This window comes from Solanum stenotomum, chromosome 6, assembly GCF_019186545.1.
Source record: "Solanum stenotomum isolate F172 chromosome 6, ASM1918654v1, whole genome shotgun sequence".
Lineage (NCBI taxonomy): Eukaryota > Viridiplantae > Streptophyta > Magnoliopsida > Solanales > Solanaceae > Solanum > Solanum stenotomum.
The window spans coordinates 1785223-1807043 of record NC_064287.1 but is presented as its reverse complement, the minus strand read 5'-3'; the positions used below and the strand labels follow the sequence as shown (position 1 = coordinate 1807043).

General features: G+C 29.5%; 1 protein-coding gene across 1 annotated transcript; it reads right to left on the bottom strand.

Moving 5' to 3' along the window:
* Window positions 1-11768: 11768 nt before the first annotated feature.
* Window positions 11769-13447, bottom strand: LOC125867224 (uncharacterized). Its single transcript, XM_049547649.1, has 5 exons — window positions 13263-13447; window positions 12901-13178; window positions 12629-12748; window positions 12007-12537; window positions 11769-11851 (listed from the first exon to the last, which is right to left on the bottom strand). The coding sequence occupies exons 1-5, from the start codon at window positions 13445-13447 to the stop codon at window positions 11769-11771; spliced, it is 1197 nt and encodes a 398-aa protein (XP_049403606.1).
* Window positions 13448-21821: the final 8374 nt, after the last annotated feature.

Below are 21821 nucleotides of genomic sequence, written 5' to 3'. Positions count from 1 at the left end.
CAAGAAATTCAAAACAGGTAAACAAACCAAAGCAAGCTTCGATTCCATATCCACAATCGTAAATTCAATCAACAAAATTTTGAACATTTTTTGTATGACATAAATCACATTAGATGAATACATTGCAATACCCACAAACAAATCAAAAATCTCTCTAATTCACAAGACAATGGCGGAAAAATAGTTGTTAAACTGATAAATACAGAATATAAAATGTGACTTGAAATAAGGGTACACAAGTGTATTGAGTATTTGCTAGAAAATTCAAAATGTGATTGTTTGGTAATTTCTTTTTTTATTTTTCCACTCGATGTCCAATATATACATAACACACACTTGTGTAAGTCACCATATTTAAGTGTATCATACTTGTATGCTATAAAATACATTTATATCATAACCAAAAATCATCTTAATCTAATTATATTCATCACCAAAAAAATCACTTGAATATCACTTTATACTTAATTTGATAGGAAAAACAATATCAACATATATTTGAAAGAAAACGATTACCTATAGAAGATACAATAACGAGGAACGATACATTTTACAATGTCATTAAGAGATACATTGATAGAAACAACTTCACAAGAAATTCAAAACAGGTAAATAAATCAAAGCAAGCTTCGATTCCATATCTACAATCGTAAATTCAATCAACAAAATTTTGAACATTTTTTGTATGACATAAATCACATTAGATGAATACATTGCAATACCCACAAACAAATCAAAGATCTCTCTAATTCACAAGACAATGGTGAAAAAAATTATTGTTAAACTGATAAATACAGAATATAAAATGTGACTTGAAATAAGGATACACAAGTATATTGAGTATTTGCTAGAAAATTTAAAATGTAGTTGTTTGGTAATATCTTTTTTGTTTTTTCACTCGATGTCTGATACATACATATAACACACACTTGTGCATGTCACCATATTTAAGTGTATCATATTTGTGTGCTATGAAATACATTTATATCATAACCAAAAATTATCTTAATCTAATTATATTCATCACCAAAAAAATCACCTGAATATCACTTTATTTGATAGTAAAAACAATATCAATATATATTTGAAAGAAAATGATTACCTATAGAAGATACATTCACGAGGAACGATACATTTTACAATGTCATTTAGAGATACATTGATGGGAACAACTTCACAAGAAATTTCAAATAGGTAAATAAACCAAAGCAAGCTTCGATTCCATATCTACAATCGTAAATTCAATCAACAAAATTTTGAACATTTTTGTATGACATAAATCACATTAGATGAATAAATCGCAATACCCACAAACAAATCAAAGATCTCTCTAATTCACAAGACAAGGCGAAAAAATGAATTGTTAAACTGATAAATGCAAAATATAAAATATGACTTGAAATAAGGGTACACAAGCATATTGAGTATTTGCTAGAAAATTCAAAATGTAGTTGTTTGGTAATATTTTTTTTTCTTTTTCCACTCGATGTCTGATACATACATATAACATTCACTTGTGTATGCCACCATATTTAAGTGTATCATACTTATATGCTATGAAATACATTTATATCTGTAGATATTGAAATTTTGTGGGATTCTACAAGACGTGTTTAATTTGAATTGAGAGTCTAGAAGGTGTGCTCAGTTTCAATTAGAATGCTTGGAGACTACTCAACCCTAAACCCTTGTTCATGTCTATATAAAGGGTACTAAATTCCCTTAAAAGGCATCTCGAATATTCCACAAAAGTCATGCAATATTCATATAGAGGTCAAATATAAATCATCCTAGCTCAAAAAATACGCCACTAACGTCCCTCGAATCATGGATAAATCTTAGGAGAGTAGAATCAAAGGAGGAACAGAATTGTACCCGCACTATTATCAATAAAATATTTATGTTTCTTCAGATTTTATTTGTGTGATTTATTTATTTTTCATATGTTTAAAATTTGTTGCAAACAATATCATAACCAAAAATCATCTCAATCTAATTATATTCATCACCAAAAGAATCACTTGAATATGACTTTATTGATAGTAAAAACAATATCAACATATATTTGAAAGAAAATAATTACCTATAGAAGATACATTCACGAGGAACGATACATTTTACAATGTCATTTAGAGATACGTTGATGGAAACAACTTCAGAAGAAATTCAAAATAGGTAAATAAACCAAAGCAAGCTTCGATTCCATATCTACAATCGAAAATTCAATCAACAAAATTTTGAACATTTTTGTATGACATAAATCACATTAGATGAATACATTGCAATACCCACAAACAAATCGAAGATCTCTCTAATTCACAAGACAGTGGCGGAAAAAATGAATTGTTAAACTGACAAATACAAAATGTAAAATATGACTTGAAATAAGGGTACACAAGTATATTGAGTATTTGCTATAAAATTCAAAATGTATTTGTTCGGCAATATCGTTTTTATTTTTTTCATTCAATGTCTGATACCTATATAGAAGTGTGACTATTTCATATTTGTGCCGGATAGAACCCCATTCGGGAGATACACTACCTACCAAGAATTTTCCATATCAAGACAATTATTTGGTAATTTATCAAAACTATTATATAGTGTATATATTTATTTATTTTAAATATATAATTGGGGATAGGGAAAGGGAAACAGGGAATAAGATCACAAAGTGGAAAAACGAACTCTGACCAACAAAGTGAAATTTTAAATAGTCAACCAATTGAACTAATAAGATTTTCTATATAAGTTTATCTGATTTGGATAATTTTCCTTTTAAAAGTAAGAAAGATTGGCTAACCATTTATATGGACTGGTCTTTAATTTTTAACATTTAGTAATCAATCTTATGCGTTATGCTTAGTGAAGCATAAGTTCTTTGGAAACTTAAGTCTTGCCCAAGCATAACTTATAGGATATTAAGATACGAATATATAAACTTATACCCCATGAAAAAGTTTTGTTATAAAGCGCAAATGTGTAAATAACCCACTAGATTACTGTTGTTCCAAACCATATAGTGAAAATTACAGAAATATACTACTTAAGATTGTTATTAACAAAATATCAATATACTTATATTTAATTACAAACTAAGTTTTTAAATTACATACATAAAAAAACATTTAATTTTTGTATTTAATTGTATTTTATTTTACAGATTTTTCTCTCTCATACGATTTTTCTCTCTCATACTTTTAGTAATTCGTGCCTTTTATAGGGAGTATAATTAGGATATTAATATTTATCAAATATTCTCTCTCCTAAACAGTTGCAAATTCACACGTTTCATTACTTTTTTTTTTTCCTTTTTTAGGCATAGTGGACCTTTTGGGAATCATAATTAGTTTTTTCTTTTCTGATAAAGCTATTTTTTTACCAAGAAAGGGGTGTACTTATCAATGTGGAGTTATTGTTTCAAGAAATCTTGAAAATATTTTGGGAAGTCAAAAGGGTTTCTCTTCCATATTCTTCTTCAACTTTCTTAACCTTTAATCTTCTCACAGAAACGTTTCACAAGCCAACTAACTTAACAAATTGCCATTGTTCGATGAAAAAACTCCACGTAAAAGTCCTAGACTTAACAAATCTGTGGTAATCGTTGATAGCCCGCCGATCAGTTGTTCAAGACCATCTGGTAGATCTAATGAGTGTATTGTTATCAATTCTTCATCATCCTACAAAGTTCAACAAAAAGATGATTATGGGGCTGATACAAAATCGAAGGGTAAAGAAAAATTGGTAGAAGATCATTATCCACATGACAGCGATTTTGAGGACGATATCCCCCTCTCTAAAAGATTAAGAGTAAATAATGATCAGGATTCAAAGGTATTTATTTATTTGATTAATTTTTTGTTTTTTTTTTTTACATGCAAGTGTTGAATCTTATTCTTATTAGAAAGATTTGTAACATTAATTAATTTTTTTCTGCCCTAGAATGTTGATGGGGGTTCGGTGAGCAAAGGTATGAATGGTTTAAGTCAAAAATGGACTAGGTTTGTCAATAATAAAAGGAAAAAGGCATCACAAGTACCACTAAAGGTATGTTTTTACCGTCGTTTTCTAGTAATGTAATTTTTTATGCAAATATTTCTTTGCTTATATTATAAATTTTGCATTTTATGACTATTATAATTTATTGATTTTTAATATATTTTTTTTAGAACAAGAAGAAACAATCGTGTTGGAGTTCTTATGTTAATGTCAACGTTTTTGTTGATATAACAAAGCTACTTGAAAAAATTGGCAGTGTTCATTTGTTTAAAGAGTCTCCTTTTGGTTATCTATTAGGCTTGTCCCAACTGAAAGTCCAACCTCAGATTATTAGAAGTCTTGTTCATCATTTATCTAACAATCGGGATGACATGTTTGTGTTTGACATAAATGGTAAAGAAATGCATTTTGGGCTCAGAGAATTTTTGGTAATTACTGATTTAAAGTGTGGTGGGTGTATGGTTTTTGATCATGATCAGAATAGTACATCAAAGCTACTTTCTCGTTACTTTCCAAATACTGTTGATAAGGTTTTGAAAGCTGATTTCATAAGAGTGTTTAAAGAAGATGGGTTGATTCAGGAAAAAGACTTTTTTTAATGTCTATGATTTATTTCATTAGTACATTCATATTGTCATCTCCACCACAATTGTCACATATTTCAAAAGATCACTTCTTATGTGTTGAGTCGGGACAGTACATTACGTACCCCTGGGACAATCTCTCCTTTTTTAATTTTCGTCATTCTATATCGAGTCAAATGGCAAAAGATTCGGATTATGTGAAGTTTGAAGGGTTTCCGCTCGCGTTGCAAATTTGGTTTTATGAATGTTGTAACAAAGTTGATGGTTCAATTGCAATTCATAAATTCAATTGAACGCCTAGAATATTCAATTGGGATATATCAAAAAACAAGATATATTTTGACCATCTCCATAAAGGAATGTTTAGAAAATACGGCAATCAGGTAATAGAAATTCTTTTGTTATTATTAATTAATTTTCTTTTTTATGAGTAGTGTATATTCACAATTTATTATTATTGTGTTAGTATACATTTGAAGATCTTGTGTTCATGGATGAGGAGCTTGATATCATTAAGGCGGAAAATCTAACTGTTTTGACTGATATTTCATTCAATAAGAAGAGTAAACGTGATAGATCTGTTAGGCAAAATGATAATTTACAGACTCATTCTGTCGTTCGACAGAATGTCAAAGATTTGTCTCATAGTTCTGCACAAAAGGTTGGAAGTGATCCGAGTTTGTCATTTAATAAGGATTTGCAGAAAATTGCAAGAAGTTGTGAGGGTATGATTATAAATTTTATTTACTTACTGTCAGAATTTTGGTTGAAGAAACATTAATGTCATTTTAATTTTTGTTAGATTCGTAATAAGTTGGAAAAGTTTGAAAAAAATGTAGATGCTAAGTTTGTTGAAATGAAGGCTTTTATGGATTCATCATTCAAACATATCATTCAAGAGTTGAAATCTCTTCAAAATGATGTTTCAACCAACAAAGATTTAGGTGGTGAACGGGTTAGTCTACTTATTAATATATGGTCTTATTATTTACTTATAAACTAATTTTTAGATCAAGATTAATATAAATGTTAATGTGTATACTTTGTGTTGATTTTAAATATTATTAATCTTCTTGTTGATTACATATCCGTAATTAGCTATATTGTTGTCTTATTGTAATAGTTGAATGACTCAAAATTTTATTTTTATTGTGAACATTAAGGTTGTTGTTGAGGATCAAAGAAAAGGAAATGTTGATGTTCAAAATGAACATTTGCAAGATTGTGGAGATAAAGATGGTGTCCAGACACCATCTTCGTTTCGTAATAATGTTTTTGATAACAATTGTAAGTTCTTTTTTGTTAGCTTAAATCTATTTTTTATAACTATTTTTAGTTCATTTCTGATTTGTGTTTAAAATTTCATAAAATATAAATACATAAATGATGTTTGTATATCTTAATAGGTGGTGTATCTGTTGATTTGGAAATAAATAGAAAAACTCCTACACTGAATGACTTTGTTATGCCAAATATGCGTGAATCACAGTTGGTTGCTCTTGAAACTAGACAAACATACATGTCATCATTGGTAGAAGTTGAATCTGAAAATATTTGTGTCACACCTTTGGAAGTTGCTAAAGCTGGAAAAACAAAGTTCAATCAGTTTGGTGTTATTGAGGGTGAAAACACATTTATCTCACCAGTTAAACATGTTCGTACGAAGATTCCAGGAAAGTATGCCCAATCACCATACACAAACTTAAGTGAATCAGGTGGCACATCGGTGAACACAGTAAAGTACTGTTTAAGGAGGCATCCTTTTGTAAATTACAAGGGGTTTGATATGTACAGTGAAGTTATCCTTCATTTTAAGAAATGGGTTGATAGCAAATTATCCAAGAAACGTGGAAAGTATGTATTGTTGTGTAATTGTATTTTACCATTTGTTCATTCACTTTATATGCTATAACTACTCATTTTGTTTTATAGGAAAACCAGTTTCTTCACTGCTGCTTCAAATCCAATCGATCCTCCTTTTGAGTTTGGTGTTGGTAGGGTGGATTTGATGGATTGGTTTCACCCTTTGGCTTATCTAGGACAGCCTTGGAGTAATTTAGTAATTTTTTACGGTGTAACTCTATATTAAAGTAAGATTTGGTATTTGTTTTTTGTTGTGATTTTTAGTGATTGGTAAGTAAAATTGGCTTCATTGTAGTCACTGAAATCTGTGATTTAGTTCTATGGAGACAGTTGTTTTTGGTATGTATGTTAGGAAAATAAACTACTGACACAAACATAGATTTCTAATTATAGTTTAATTGTTACAATGACACAAACATATAATTTTAAATCTAGTCCAATAGGTAATAATCAGATAATGGTGATTCTTTCAATCAAGTTGTGATATTATTTTATTGTTTGGTGCTAACTAATAAAACTTGATATGCAGCATGTTGATGTGATAATGTATTATCTTCGCAAGTTTTGCAAGTATGGTCCTGATAATAGTGCAAGAGTTACTACTACTGACCCTTTTTTCATCAGTTGGGTTGTTCAAATTCATGATGCGTGGGAGGCCAATTGTCACGACCCAAAAATGGATGTGATGGCACTCGTCGTATCCCACCAAGACAAGTCAGCCTAAAACCCAATCATTTCTATAAAGTGCGGAAATAAAGCAAAGTGCGATAACAATTACTATTACGAAAACAAGTCAACTTAATTCAATCCCCAAAACCATGTTGTCACGTGCACAAGCCTCTAATGTAAATACTAGAATTGAAATAAAATACGCAAGTCTCAAATGATGTTATCTTTCAAGTAAAAACAAAATCATAAACAGGAGTAAGAAGGTTCGCTGAGATGACAAACAGCTACCTCTCAGATCTCCACAGAAATCCTTAGAAACGAAGATAATGGAAGGTATCACGAAGATCCAGGCTCGTAACCTACAAAAGATTGTAGAAGCAAGGGGTGAGTACCAAACCACACGGTACTCAACAAGCAAACCTCTAAACACAAGCTAAGGGTACAGAATACGGGTACTCCTTACACCCCGTCCTAACCTCCATAACTACAACCTGCATAAAACCAGCCCAACCTAACAATTCACAGTTTACAAATCATACAGCTCAACAACATCACTCTAACAGATTATATATTCTCAATAACAACTCAATATTCATCAATAACAAGTTTCACAGAAAGGCACTCACAAGATCAGCAACACACAAGATCAAGTTCATCAATAATAAAAATAATGCAATGCAATGAAATGCAATGTCAAGTATAGTGATGCATGTCTGACCTAATGATACACACCCGCTGTCTCTCAGTCCGGGACCCATGGGGGACATATCTGTCCATGCATCCATCGCGGCGCGCGATACGTCCCTTGAAATATAATATCTGTCGTGGTGCACGACATGTCCCTCGAAATATAGTATCCATCGCGGCGCGGATACGTCCCTCGAAATGGTACATCCTCTTTAATTTCTTATTCTTTCTTAATGCACATAACACTTGTCACAACCATGTCTCAGAACAACGCAAATGACATGTTCACACAAATAATGAGGAGATGACCATTTTCATAACATTGCACAAATCAGAACAATAGAATCATGATACAACTTCAACAATGATTCAACAAGTCTTTCAAACAATTCTCAACACATCACAAACACAATTGATCACATTACTCCCAAACATATACCACAAGGAAATACACGAATTCCATACGCTTAACAAGGGTTTAGAAATCCACTTGCCTCAAATAACCGAACAATCACTCCTAGACTTGAGCCTTCCCTTTTCGTTGAGCTTCCAAATCAATACAATCTATTCAAATAAATAACCACAATAAGATTTCGAAATTAACAATATTCATATTACTCTATGTCCAACTAGACCCAAGAGCTCACCCAAACCTAAAATCAAGTTCTTATATCTTGGTGCCAATTAACATGTCAACTCTCATATTTCCAAATTTCAAGTCTACGGTTAAGTCTCCATTTTAAAAAGAAATTCTCAAATCTTAAGACTAATGCAAAAATAGAAACTGGCCAAATATCAAAAGTCATCAACTAACACCTATTTATCAAACTTTTCCAGTGATTACACCCATCATTACACCATCATTATTATCCAAATTTCTTGACCACCAATCCTACATACCACCACCCCTAATTTGAAACAGAGAAAATCATTAATACCACCCCACCAACTTATAAAGGAAAATCAATAGCAATTACGTTGTCCTTCAAAAAGTAAACAATTTTTCCCTTAGAATAATGGCGTCTCACATGTGGTACAATTTTCTTATAAAATTTGAGAGATAACAAGGCATCTCAAGATGAAAGCCGATTCCAAACTTTCCAGATTGCCAATCATCACTCCATTAATACCAATCCATAATTGGTAAAGATTTAAGAGTAAGACAAAATAATACACTGCACCTATCTTATCTACAAACTTATGAAGCAATCATCCCTTTCCTACCTAATATAGTATTATTTCACACATATACATATGTAGAAATTAATGAAGAGCATGCAGAGCACTTGATGCAGTACCTGAAGCAGATCGAAACTCACGATGCCAAAATCCTACGCCCTTTTCTTCTTTTCCTTTTTCAGTTATGACTCAAATATTAAACCCCAAATAATTTAATTCATTTTAACCCATGGTCAAGTGGTATAGAGTCTTTGATAAATGATCACTTTAACCCACTAACTATCGATTAATTAACTTAAGTTAAACGAATAGTTCAAAATTTCCAAAAATGACCTTCCGGGTCATCACACCAATGGCAAAGATGAAAGTCTGATTAGTATACATCATGAGGTTGCACAATATATAAGAGGTGATAGGATTCTTGCTAATACTCCATGGGTGGATGTTGATCATGTATGCATTCCAGTCAATAGTAGTGTTGCATTCCACTGGTATCTGGTTGTTTTTTCCATAAGAAAAAGGTGTTTATATATTTATGATTCTTTAAATGGTTATGGGGTTAAACATACCAATGCAGTAACAAGTTTGGTTCAAAAAATATCTAGAATGATACCTTTGTTTCTAGTTGCTACTGATTATTATGCTTTAAGGAAAGACATTGACTGGAATACAAATGTGCATTATGCTGGAAGGCCAGTTGGTGATCCGTTGGTATATGGTAATCGTGAAAACATCCCACAACAATGCGACAATTCAACGTAAGTATAATGTGACTTTTTTGTGGTTGATTATACTATGTATTGTACTAATTATATTGATTGGGTAATATTTATAGGGATTGTGGTCTGTATACCTGTGCTTTTGCTGAATATGTGTGTCGTGGAGATAGGAACGTATCTATGTCGGGTTTAAATGCTGAAAATCTTCGGTTGAGATTTGGAGCATTACTATGGGAATATGGAAAGATGAAAATTGATATTGAATTTGTTAGTGAAGATGAAGCTTCTAACCAAGGTGGTCGGTCTAATCGGAGGGACAAGGAGTAAAAAGTGTCATTTATTAAGACAGAATTTCATGAATGTGTTATGGTTTTGAATCTCTTTTGTAATTTTGGATAGTACTTTAGTTGCGTTTATGGTCTTGAGTTCGTTGGATATTGTCTTTATTTTGTGATTATGCATTTATTTGGTTGTTTTTTTGCTTAAATTTTATGATAAATTTATAGTGTGAGTTTGGTTTGTACATGTATGAGTTTGGTATAAATTTAGGTATAAATTGGGTTTTATTATTATTGAAAAATTATACTAAATGCTTGTATATGATCGATTGGATTTCTTTCAAAGTTGCAGGTTGGTATACATACCAATGTGTTTACCCAGTTTTGTACTTTTTTTTCTTTCATATGTAAACCAATTTTTTTCTTTAACATAGTGTGTGTTTTTTTTTGTTTCAGTGTTAACCAAGATTGTAGTCATAAGCCATTTATTGAAATATCGAAGTATTTTACCAAAAATTTAACCATTTAATGATCTTAAAAAAAACAATCAAAGAAATACCAAAGTATTTTATCAATATTTTAACCATTTAATAAACTTAAAAAAAAACAGTCAAAGATTACATACCCTTAAACCAATTTTTAAAATTTATGATTTTATCAGGTTATCATCAATAAATGTAGGAAATATTTTTCATATTATTATTTACACCAATTCACATACTTAAAATACACTAAAATATGTACCATATTTTTATTTACGAGGTTCTAATTATATACAATAGATCGTCAAACTTGTAGTTTTTTACACCACCAATTACACCAAATAATTTATTAATGCACTCATTTTAATTTACGTATGTTCATATGTAAGATAATATACCATCAGCATTATGACATTTGGTTTTTATATATACCATCATTTATACCAAGCTATGTACCAGTTGTAACAAGAGTAAACCAATTTTACAGTAATTGAGTGTTAATTACTGTAGCGTCCAAACTAATATACTAACATTTAATACTTTTCAATTTATTGTTTTAGGTTGGTGTAAACTGCAAACATTTGTTTTACTATATACACAAATATTATAATCCTTTATTTTTACCATAAATTTGTTTTTATTTATCATAATTTTACCAAGAATTTCGCTTATTTACCATATCAAATCAACAGCAGAATATCATCAAATAAGTTCATTTTTTATCAATATTTCTGCATATGTGACAACACGTAATCCAAAAGAGTTCATGATATCTACTATATACAACCATTTATAACAACTATGTATTCAAAAATATGAATAAGATAACAAAAAGTAATCAACTTTGAAATAAGGTAATGAAATTAAAAAACAGTACATCTAATAAAAGTAATATAGTTCAACTGTATAATTGCAAAGTAAAAATAACAACAAAAATATCACAAAGCTAATTATCGTGAGTTTTTTTTGGGCAAAATCTTCTTGTTATGCCCAACTATACCACATTCACTACAGGTTACTTTCCTCTTCTTCCCCTCTCCTTCGGTGAATCCCTTTTTGCGATCATTTTTTGGAGGTCTGCCTGGTTGCTTTCTTGTAATTGGTGGTAATACTACCTCTTCCAAGACATGTGATGGAACATCCCAAGTGCTTTTGCAAGGGAAGGGTTCAATTGGTATTGCATATGTATCTTGATAATTCTTATTACTATAATAAGTTGAACAATAATCATCGCGATATTTATTCCTATGTCTGATTGCTGCAAGTGCATGACTACAAGGGATCTCATCATATTAAAATCTGTCACAACTACACATTCATGTATTCAGACATACCGTAAACCTCTTTGCACCATCTGTAATGGTATGAAGGTGTATTGTTGATGCGCGTACCTTCATTTAAGAGCATGCATTATCAATAATAAAATCAAAACATACTATGCATAGTAGAGAATTGTTAATATTTACAAGCATACGATGAGACAAATTTCTATTGTCCTCCAACATTTCATTGTATTTACATGTCAAGGTTGTTGTAGTATTTCTACCTTCTTCGTTGTGTTTCTCATTCCAAGCTTCAATTGTTTTTCTAACAAATTCCAACAATGGTACCTCTGGTAACCTTCTTCCAACAAGAATACCGTTATTTAGTGACTCTGCAATGTTACTTGTTAGTGTCCAAGTCCTTTTTACTGGTGAATGTGCGCGTGACCATTTCTTATAATTTGCTTTTTGTAGATAAGCACAATATTTTGGATTAATTTGATCCATCATTTTCATCAATTCATCAAACTCTTGAACAGTGTAAGCATTTGCTAAACTGAAGAATAATGTTCTTACCTCTTCTGTATCTCTGTATGTTTTCTTTAGTAAATTGGTCCATAGATGGTATATGCATGAGTAATGTCTGAATTCGGGATAAACAGCTGCAGTAGCATTCCAAATGCTCTTATTTCTATCAGAAACAAAGCACATATCTTCCCTTTCACCGAATGCATTTTTAAAATTCTCAAAGAACCATAACCATGAATCATCATTTTCTGAATTAACTATTCCGTATGTAAGTGGCAAGATGTGACCTATACAACAAATATCTTCAAAATAAATACATCATAAATTGATTATATATAAAACAAATCAATTTAGTTGCGGTAATGGTATAAACAGTACCTCCTGGATCTAATGTGCTAGCTATCAACATTGTGCCTTCGTATGTTGATTTTAAATGTGTACCATCCACGACTACTATTGGTCGACAATACTCCCAACCTCTTATACTTGCATCAAGTGCTGTAAATGAATATAAAAAATGGTTTTCATCTGTTTTTTTATAATTCACAATTGTCCCTGGATATGTCTTCTCCAATATATATAGATATGTTGGAATTTTTCCATATGATTCGGCAAGGTCACCTCTTAATGTCTCGAAAGCTTTTTTTTACCTCTCCATGCTTGCATGTATGTCAATGAAATACCATGTATCCTTAGCATGTTTGCTTGTATGTCTGTTGGTGTGTAAACGGTCTTCAGATCGACATACTTTTCAACCAACATTGCCCCAAGCACACCACTTGTTGATTGTCGCTTTGATTGAATCCGGTCCTTCAATGGACAAGAATGTGTATCATAGAATTTCCTCACTTTGAATAACTTTGAATTATTCAAACATGAGGATTTAAAAATCCATGAACAGTTTTCTGTAGCACACTTTAGATAGTAACTGCAAAAACTCATGCATATTAATACATGGTAAGTTGTTAAAATATATTGATAATTTTTAAAATCAACATATATAATAACTCACCAGGTAGGACTTGATCTTTTTGCAACGAAACAAAACTCTCTTACAAATGCATATCGCTTCATAACTTCCGATATAATTTGCTTGTTTATATAAACTTGATCCTCGGCCACCAAATAGTGTTGAGGATTTGAAATTATTTCAGTTCCTTCAGATTCTTCAATATAACCTTCCAAAATTGGATTCATGTTAGTTAAACATAGTGTGTTGGATCCCAAAATATGTTGACGTGTTGTTTGGACATTTGTTTGGTACTCAATGGATTCCATAGCTTTGTCCACACATGTCACACATAAAGGATATTTTGAAAAGAAATTTGAATTGCATCTCTTTTGATCTAAATAAACTTGCACTCCCGTATCGTTATGTATCTTCATTGGTGGAGATGGACCACTCACGAAATACCTTAGTACCAAATGATAAATTGTTGTGTCCACTCCCAATTGTGAAGATATAGCTGTAAGCAAGCCTTCGTATTTGGTGGTTGGATCATACATAACTACTTCAATATTGTAATCCACGTAATTGCCTGTTTAAAATAACAAATTCTTTGTTAATATTAAAAGGAACTTTCAGAATTACTTACAACAGTCATCAACTTATTTAGCTTTGTTTTTACATTGATTTTCGTTGGTATATAAGCCATTTATTGAAATACCAAAGTATTTACCAAAATTTTAACCATTTAATGATCTTAAAAAAACAGTCAAAGAAATATCAAAGTATTTTATCAATATTTTAACCATGTAATAAATGTAAAAAAACTGTCAAAGATTACATACCCTTAAACCAATTTTTAAAATTTATGATTTTATCAGGTTACCATCAATAAATGTACGAACTATTTTTCACATTATTATTTACACCAATTCACATAATTAAAATAAACTAAAATATGTACCATAAGGTTATTTATGAGGTTCTAATTATATACCATAGATCGTCAAACTTGTAGTTTTTGACACCACCAATTACACCAAATTATTGATTACTACACTCACTTTTATATACGTATGTTCATATGTAAGATAATATAAATTTGACCAAAACAATACACCAAATCATGCATCAGGCTATTTGTTTGGTGTCAGCTATTAGTGACAATTATACCAGATCACATACCTAAACAAATACGGAAATACATATTGCAAACTTATTGATATAAAATATTTGCTACCATACGACACACATCATACCAATTAAACCTAAACTTCTTCAACAAACAAATTTGACACATCAGTGTACAACAAAATCATATGAAATTGTTGAAATTACACCAAAATTTCGACGATCCCGAACATCAACCAAATTGTATGAATTAATTTACACCAAAATTGACAAAATAAACAAAACGAATAACTACCAAATAGTACAAAATAGATATTTGTGAAAAATCAAAGTCAACCATGTAATAAAAACTCATGAGAATTATATTTTATATAATTACCTGTTGAGTCCCATCGCCCGTTGTGTTGAATTAGAATTGAGAAATTATTGGTATGCATATTTTTCAATAATCGTTCTTTGGCCGATTTTTTAAGTCAGAGAAAGGAGTTATGTTTTGATAGGAAACCTCTATTTATGGGAGATAATATATAGCATATTTAAATAAATTAGGGAAGGTAAAATTATTGGAGAAATTTATGGGAATTGGGATAAGCATGGCTGATTTGGAAAATCTTTTTTTTTTATTTAAATTCTACTTTTGAAAAAAAAAGTATTGCTATGTTGGTGTAAATACAATTGTTAATTTGTATACTTAAAAAATCCGCCCACCATTTATAGCATTACAAGATTAAATGGGCCTAACATCGAATACAAGACACGAACTATTGTTTGAGCCCAAATAAAAGTTGAAAGTCCATTTTGCGAGCAGTATATTCGGCCCAGTATTGCATAATGATACAAAAGGTAGGAAAAGTTAGCGTTTATTGATCATTGTTTGCGCTATAATTAAAAGAATTATTATTATAAATTTCACAGTTAAAACTTAGTGAGTTTCACCTATGAAATTTCAAACTCCATAATAACTTCGATTATTAGATGTAGTATTTTAAAAATATTCTATTATTCTCTAGGAATTGTGCTTATTGGATGTAGTATTTTTAAAATATTGACCTATTTTATTTTAATATTAAAAAAAATGCAATTAGGTACAATTGAAGATTTCATGCTCATTTTATAGAACCAAACAAAATCTTATGTTGTCCATAAATCTTAATACCAATAATTGATAGAAAATCTATAAAATTCCTATGCCTTCAATAAAAGTTGGACCACTTTGATAGTAGTCAATACAACAAACACAGTTTTTAACGGTAATAAATAGGCATATTAATAAAAAGTATTAATGTATTTACAGACATTAGTTAATTGTCTTTAGTTTTCAATGTCGCTATAAGTTTTGAGAACACTTATAAAGAGTGTTATTTGCCGCTAAAAATATATATTTAGCGACAATGAAACTCTTATTAATAAATTGCTACTAAAGATTATTTCTGGTATAGAGCGTGTAAATCTCTTATTCTTCAATATGTATTATTATCTATGGTTTGTATTATTATTTTATTGTTATATTATTCCAATAACAATCATGCTTGGGAAACATTTTTTCTATTCCATAAAAATAGTAAGATATGTGTATCCTATTATCATCAAACTCCACTTATATAATTATATTGAATATATTATTATTGTCGTGAATAAAAATGGGACCACCATATATGTGATGAATCCAAATTCTGTCTGTTTACTGAGGCTGGCAGAGGATCCTATCCTATGTTAATTAATTAAAATAGACCCAATTTTAACAAAGTTAATAATTAGTAAGTATTAAATAAGTAGCCTATTATAAGTGGTGTTAATTAAAATAATAATTTGAGTTGTTCCAAAAAGACAGAAAGTGCACGTGCGTGTTTGTCCCAAGAAGCATCGAGATATTTGAGTCAAAGATGCAGTGCACGTGCCTTTTTGGTCAAAGGTCAAATTACATTTGAGTCTAATGGACATAAAGATATTTATCATCTCTTTAACTATAATTATGTACCCATAAACAAGTGTGAGGAGGAGGAGGGAGGGAGGATTTTAAGCGGAGGTAAAAATATTAGGTGATTTTTTTAAAAAAACAAATAATTAATAAAGTTATCGATTCAGTATGATTATATAAGTGGAAGATAATAAATATCTAGTAACATAATAAAGATATAACAAGCCTGATTGGAAATAGCCGGTGAAATTACCAAGGAATACACGTAAGTATATATATAGAGTATATATGAGAATGAAATACTTAATTTTTTTAAATAACTCAATATTCAGTTAAGTGTATCATTTAGTTTTTTTGTTATATGGGTGCTATTTGCTACCAGAAAATCATATCATTTTAAGAAAAATAGACATAAATATTTATTTTTCTATAGAAATCACGAATTCATGTACTTCATGTTTAAGCTTATAAATTTGCTTATGAATAAAGTATATGTGAGTGCTTTCTTTTCATCTGAATATAATTTTTTATGGGTAAATTATCTGAAATAATTATGTAAGTAAAAAATAATAAATAAAGTTGGTTAATTCAAACCTCCATCGATAGAAAATATATTATTTATATATGTGATTAAAATTATTGTTTGTAATATATATTAGATGTTAAATTTTTTAGTAAATTATTTTTTTTATATTTTAAAGTTATATAGTGAAAATTCTGACTCAATCATTTGAAAAAAATGATTGGGAAAGGATAATTACTAGTGATGAATATACAGGAGGTAAGTAATTGCATGTTACTTCTGTTCAGTTCATTTTTAACTTTTGCTGGATTTCTTCCACATGGAAGAAAAAGTTAATTAACGTTAATAATTTCGTTCACAGCTGTTTTTTTTTTAAAATAAAATAATAATATTTGTGTTTTTTTCCTTTATTTATTTGTTTTTGTTTTCTAAAGATAAACTTCAAGTTGGATTAATTATATATGATTATATTTAACGTGTTTAATTAACTCCAAGTGGGCACTTCCAACTTGTTGAATGAAGCTATATAAGATTGCGTGTGCCAAAGACCAAAGTTCAATTCACTCCATTTTTTTAATTGTAAGTTGTAAGGGGGTTAGTTATTTTTTAAAAAATAATAATATTTGTGTTTAATAAATTAATATTATAATTTCATTCTTTTTGTTGGTAATAATTCACATTAGTAGTCTAGTATACATCCACGTCTGTTGTCACATGGTCCAATGACATGGATCATACGAAGCAAAAGAGGATATTTATGTATAAATCTATGCTTCCTCGCTAAAATATTGTGTTCAGATAAATCCGACAAGGTAATGCGACATCAATTCTTGAAAATACACTTAAAATTGTTTACAGAAAAAGAAAGGAATAAAAAAAGTATAGTTATAAGGAAAAAAGACAAATTGCAAAATGAAATGGAGAGGGAATTTGAGGTTTTTCTTAGAAAGGGTATTTGTGGAAAGAAGAAAATGAAAATAGGGATAAGATAGTAAGAAAATTAGTCAATTTTACAAGAGTTGAAAAGCGGAGTGAAAAAAAAGTGTGTGACTGTCAAAATATAACAAAAAAGAATTGTGCTATTTGACGTTCAAATCTGGAAATCCTTCATTCAAATGGACATCTCCACTACGTCAAAGACAGACTTTTGTCAAGAATGTCCAATTTTTAATATATATATCCTTTAAATGTAGAATTTAACATATATATACAATGTAATTTTTCGACGAAGGGTGTCCGGTTGGACACCCTTGCGTGGCTATAGCTACGTACCTTATAGAAAGTGTATGTAGACCTTATCATAACCTCATAGAGGTAGATAGACTATTTTCACCTTAATTTATAATGTAATAACGATTGTAATTAAATACTACAAGTTTTTGATGGTTGGTTCAAACTTCAAACAAAAGCAAATGTATTTATTTATTTATTAATATTAAAATATTACTATTAAATATTGGGTTCAAAACCAAAGGGACGTAAAAGGTGCAACTTGGTCCGGGTGGGTCGGCTCAATGGCAAACCCGAGGGGGGAACCCATTTTCCTAATTCCAAGTATTTTTATTGGATCAACCTCCATTTCTCCTGCAAATTAGGTTAACTTAATCTTATACATATTATTATAATCAACATTTAAGAGTTTCATTCTAAAAAGTGAGAAATTACAGGAAGATATATATACATAAATAATTCTGAGATAATTTAATTAAGTAATTTGTTATTACAAGAATGATTCATTTGAAAATTGTTGATATTCAAATTCAGTTAATTTAAATTGGGATAGATCTCTTGATCGTTGAATTAGATATATATCTCGAAGATAGATAGTTACTTGTATAATATATTATTTTAGTTTGCGTGATAAGTACACAACTTGTTGTTTGTATGTACCTGTTTTGCTTTATGAAAAAATAAGATAGAGGTCAATATCGAACCTCATTACAACAAAAGGTGGAATCCTGAGTCGATGACTTTAATTAAGAAAAAAATGTTATGATTAGATTTTTCATAATTAAGTATACCTTGTTTCTAATGTGAGTGCAACAATTTTGCTTGTTTATCATCATTTTAAATAAGCTATATATGGTCATATATAAGCTTGTGACTTGCATAAACATCTCACAAGAAAAGCCAAAATTTCTCATACTCAATTTGTTTTGATAAAATAAACCTAGATGTATATTGTATATAATTTTTAAAAAATGATAAAACTTTTCTAGGTTAATGTTTTTGAATGATTTTTTATGAATAGAACGAGTCTAATTAATTAACCAATGAATTCTAGATCGTATATCTTAGAGATATGATAATTAGTTTCAAGAAAGATAAAAATGCATTAGTGCACCTGTTTAGTTGTCATGGTTTTATTTTTTAGAGTCAAATCAGTAGTGGAGCCAGAATTTTCAATAAGGGAGTTTAAAATCTGAAAAAATAGACACACGAGGTAGTCGAAGGGGGTTCAACATCACTATATATACCTAAAAATTTATTTTAACCATGTATAAATTATATAATTTTCCGCCGAGGGGGTTCAGATGAACCCCCTAATAGTAAGGTGGCTCCTCCACTGAGTTAAACGATAAGAATTTTGACTAACATTTGATGATGTATTTTTTCATCATATTGGTATGCAAAAAATTGCAGTATTTTTCGTATAGTTTTTGAATATCTAATTTTTAGTTTAATATATCGAATTAATGTAATCTAATTTAACTTTGAAAAATAGTGAAATTGACTTTCAAAAAACGCAACACGACAACTAAAAAGTAACAAAAATATAATATTTTCTAGTACTATAAGTTAATTAAGTTGAATCAAATACATTTTATATCTAGAACAAATTAAAATTTCTTTGCTGGATGAATACTCAAAGAATTAATAAATAATATTTACATTCCATGGGGATTAGTTCATCATCCCATTTCTTAGGACGATCACAATGAAATTTTGGAACTTGAACTATATAATAACATGTGGAAAATACTTGTTGCTTTGAATGCAAGATTTTTTTTAGCTATGTAAAATACTTTCTATTTTTAAATTTGATGATTGTTCGAGTTTTACTTTGCTAAATTCATGTAAATAAATATAAAAGTATTTAATATTTTTGGACTGAGAAGTTCAATCTTCTATAGTAGGTGTTTGGTCAAAAAGTTGAAATTTATATTTTTTACGAAGAATATTGGGAGTAATGTATGTTTATACCTGAATGTTTTTAAATACTGCAACTTTAAACGGGAAAAGTAATGAAACAATTAGTAAAATGAGATAATTTAGTAAACTACATTATATTTATTAGAGTAATTTATTGATGAACGTTATTTTTATTAAAATGACACTAATTTTGGGGTAGAAAGAGTATGAAGTTATGTGAGAAGAATGATGTTTTTAGTGGAGGACAAATTCATAATTTAAATTTATGAACCGTAATAATCTCAAATTAATATATAATATTAAATTATGTATACAATCACATATTAATTTATAATAAAAATATAAAATCTATACAAAAACTACCAAATTTTATAAACCCATAAACTATGTACAGCGCCATTTTTAAAAACTCAAAAATCTCCTTTCAATAATTCATAGGTTATACATGTTTACTTAAATTATGTGATTTTATTTTTATTTTTTGCACTTGATGTTACGTTTCCACTAATTTTGTGAATACCAGTTATGTACTTATCTTTCTTTCATACACTTCAAATTAAATAAATACAATTAAGTGATACTATTTGTTTTTATTTTAATTTTTAAATTGGTTAATTTATTAGAAATTAAACAGCATGGCACTGCCTTTTTAATAATTCCATATTTACGTGTTGCGTATCTCATGCAACGTGGAGATTTGGTTACTGCCATTAACGTCCAAAATTTCCAATTCTCTTCACGGATGGCTAAATGACAAATAAATCCGTATTTTGGCTTCATTAACCTCCCTTGAAAGCGAAGTTACGTGGATTGTGGTGAAATAATTGAGATTTTTCCGTCTTTAATTAAAGGTGTTAAAGTTTTTGAAAATTGAATATTTTTTTGTTAGGTATACCATCTTCTGATAATTTGAGATTAGTCGGACCTCAAATACAAATATCAGGTATAGATTTTTTAGCAAAGGTTTAAAAAAAAAGGGGATAAATCCACTTTTGACCACTTGTACGGCATGTACTTACTTTGAATTCAAAAAAATTAGTTTCTAGGAAATTGGATTATTATGTATTTTGCTTATTAAATTTAACTAGATTATTTAATTTTATATATATATATATATATATATTTATATAAAATAAAAAATTTAATATAAAATTATGATAAAGAATTGGATATTAAACTTAAATAAACTTTAAAAGCTAGATCAAGAGAGAAAAATGGTAAAAATATAAGGACATAAATTACTTTCCAAACACTTTTGCACGCACAATTCACAACACTGAACATTTGGAGGTGGACAATATAAGATGGAAACTAACATTTGATGACACAAAAAAATGAGTGGATCTACTCTACTATCGTATAAAAAAAATGAACACTGAACTTAACTTAAAATTCAGATCTAACTTAAAAGTGGCGAATTAATTGCCTAAGATCAGTTTTTTTTCAAAAAAAAAAAAGACTTAGTCACCCACCGACAAGAGGGAGTTGCTCGAATATTAAAATAACTCACTTTGAATTTTAAAATTATGAGTTTGAGTCATACCAAAAAGGCGGGAGTTATAGAAATAGGCAAAAGAAAGCGAGACAACAAAATTAAAGTTTGAGGGTATCTAATCTAAATAGTTTACGCAAAATATATTGATTCATCTAACACGTACCTAATATTGTAGCTTCGCCTCAAAACAAAACCTTAACACCAACAAAATATATAACTTGGTATTTGGTATTTTTACGGTCCTTGTATTGTATAGTACTATAGTGGTATATTAGTGTGAGGATGCTAGAAAAAATAGGGATTTTAGCAGGCTCGATGTGTTATATTAGTGTACAAAATATACGTATTATATATGTCGAATGTTGTCTCTTAGAAATTGCACACCTACCATACCCTAAAATCTGT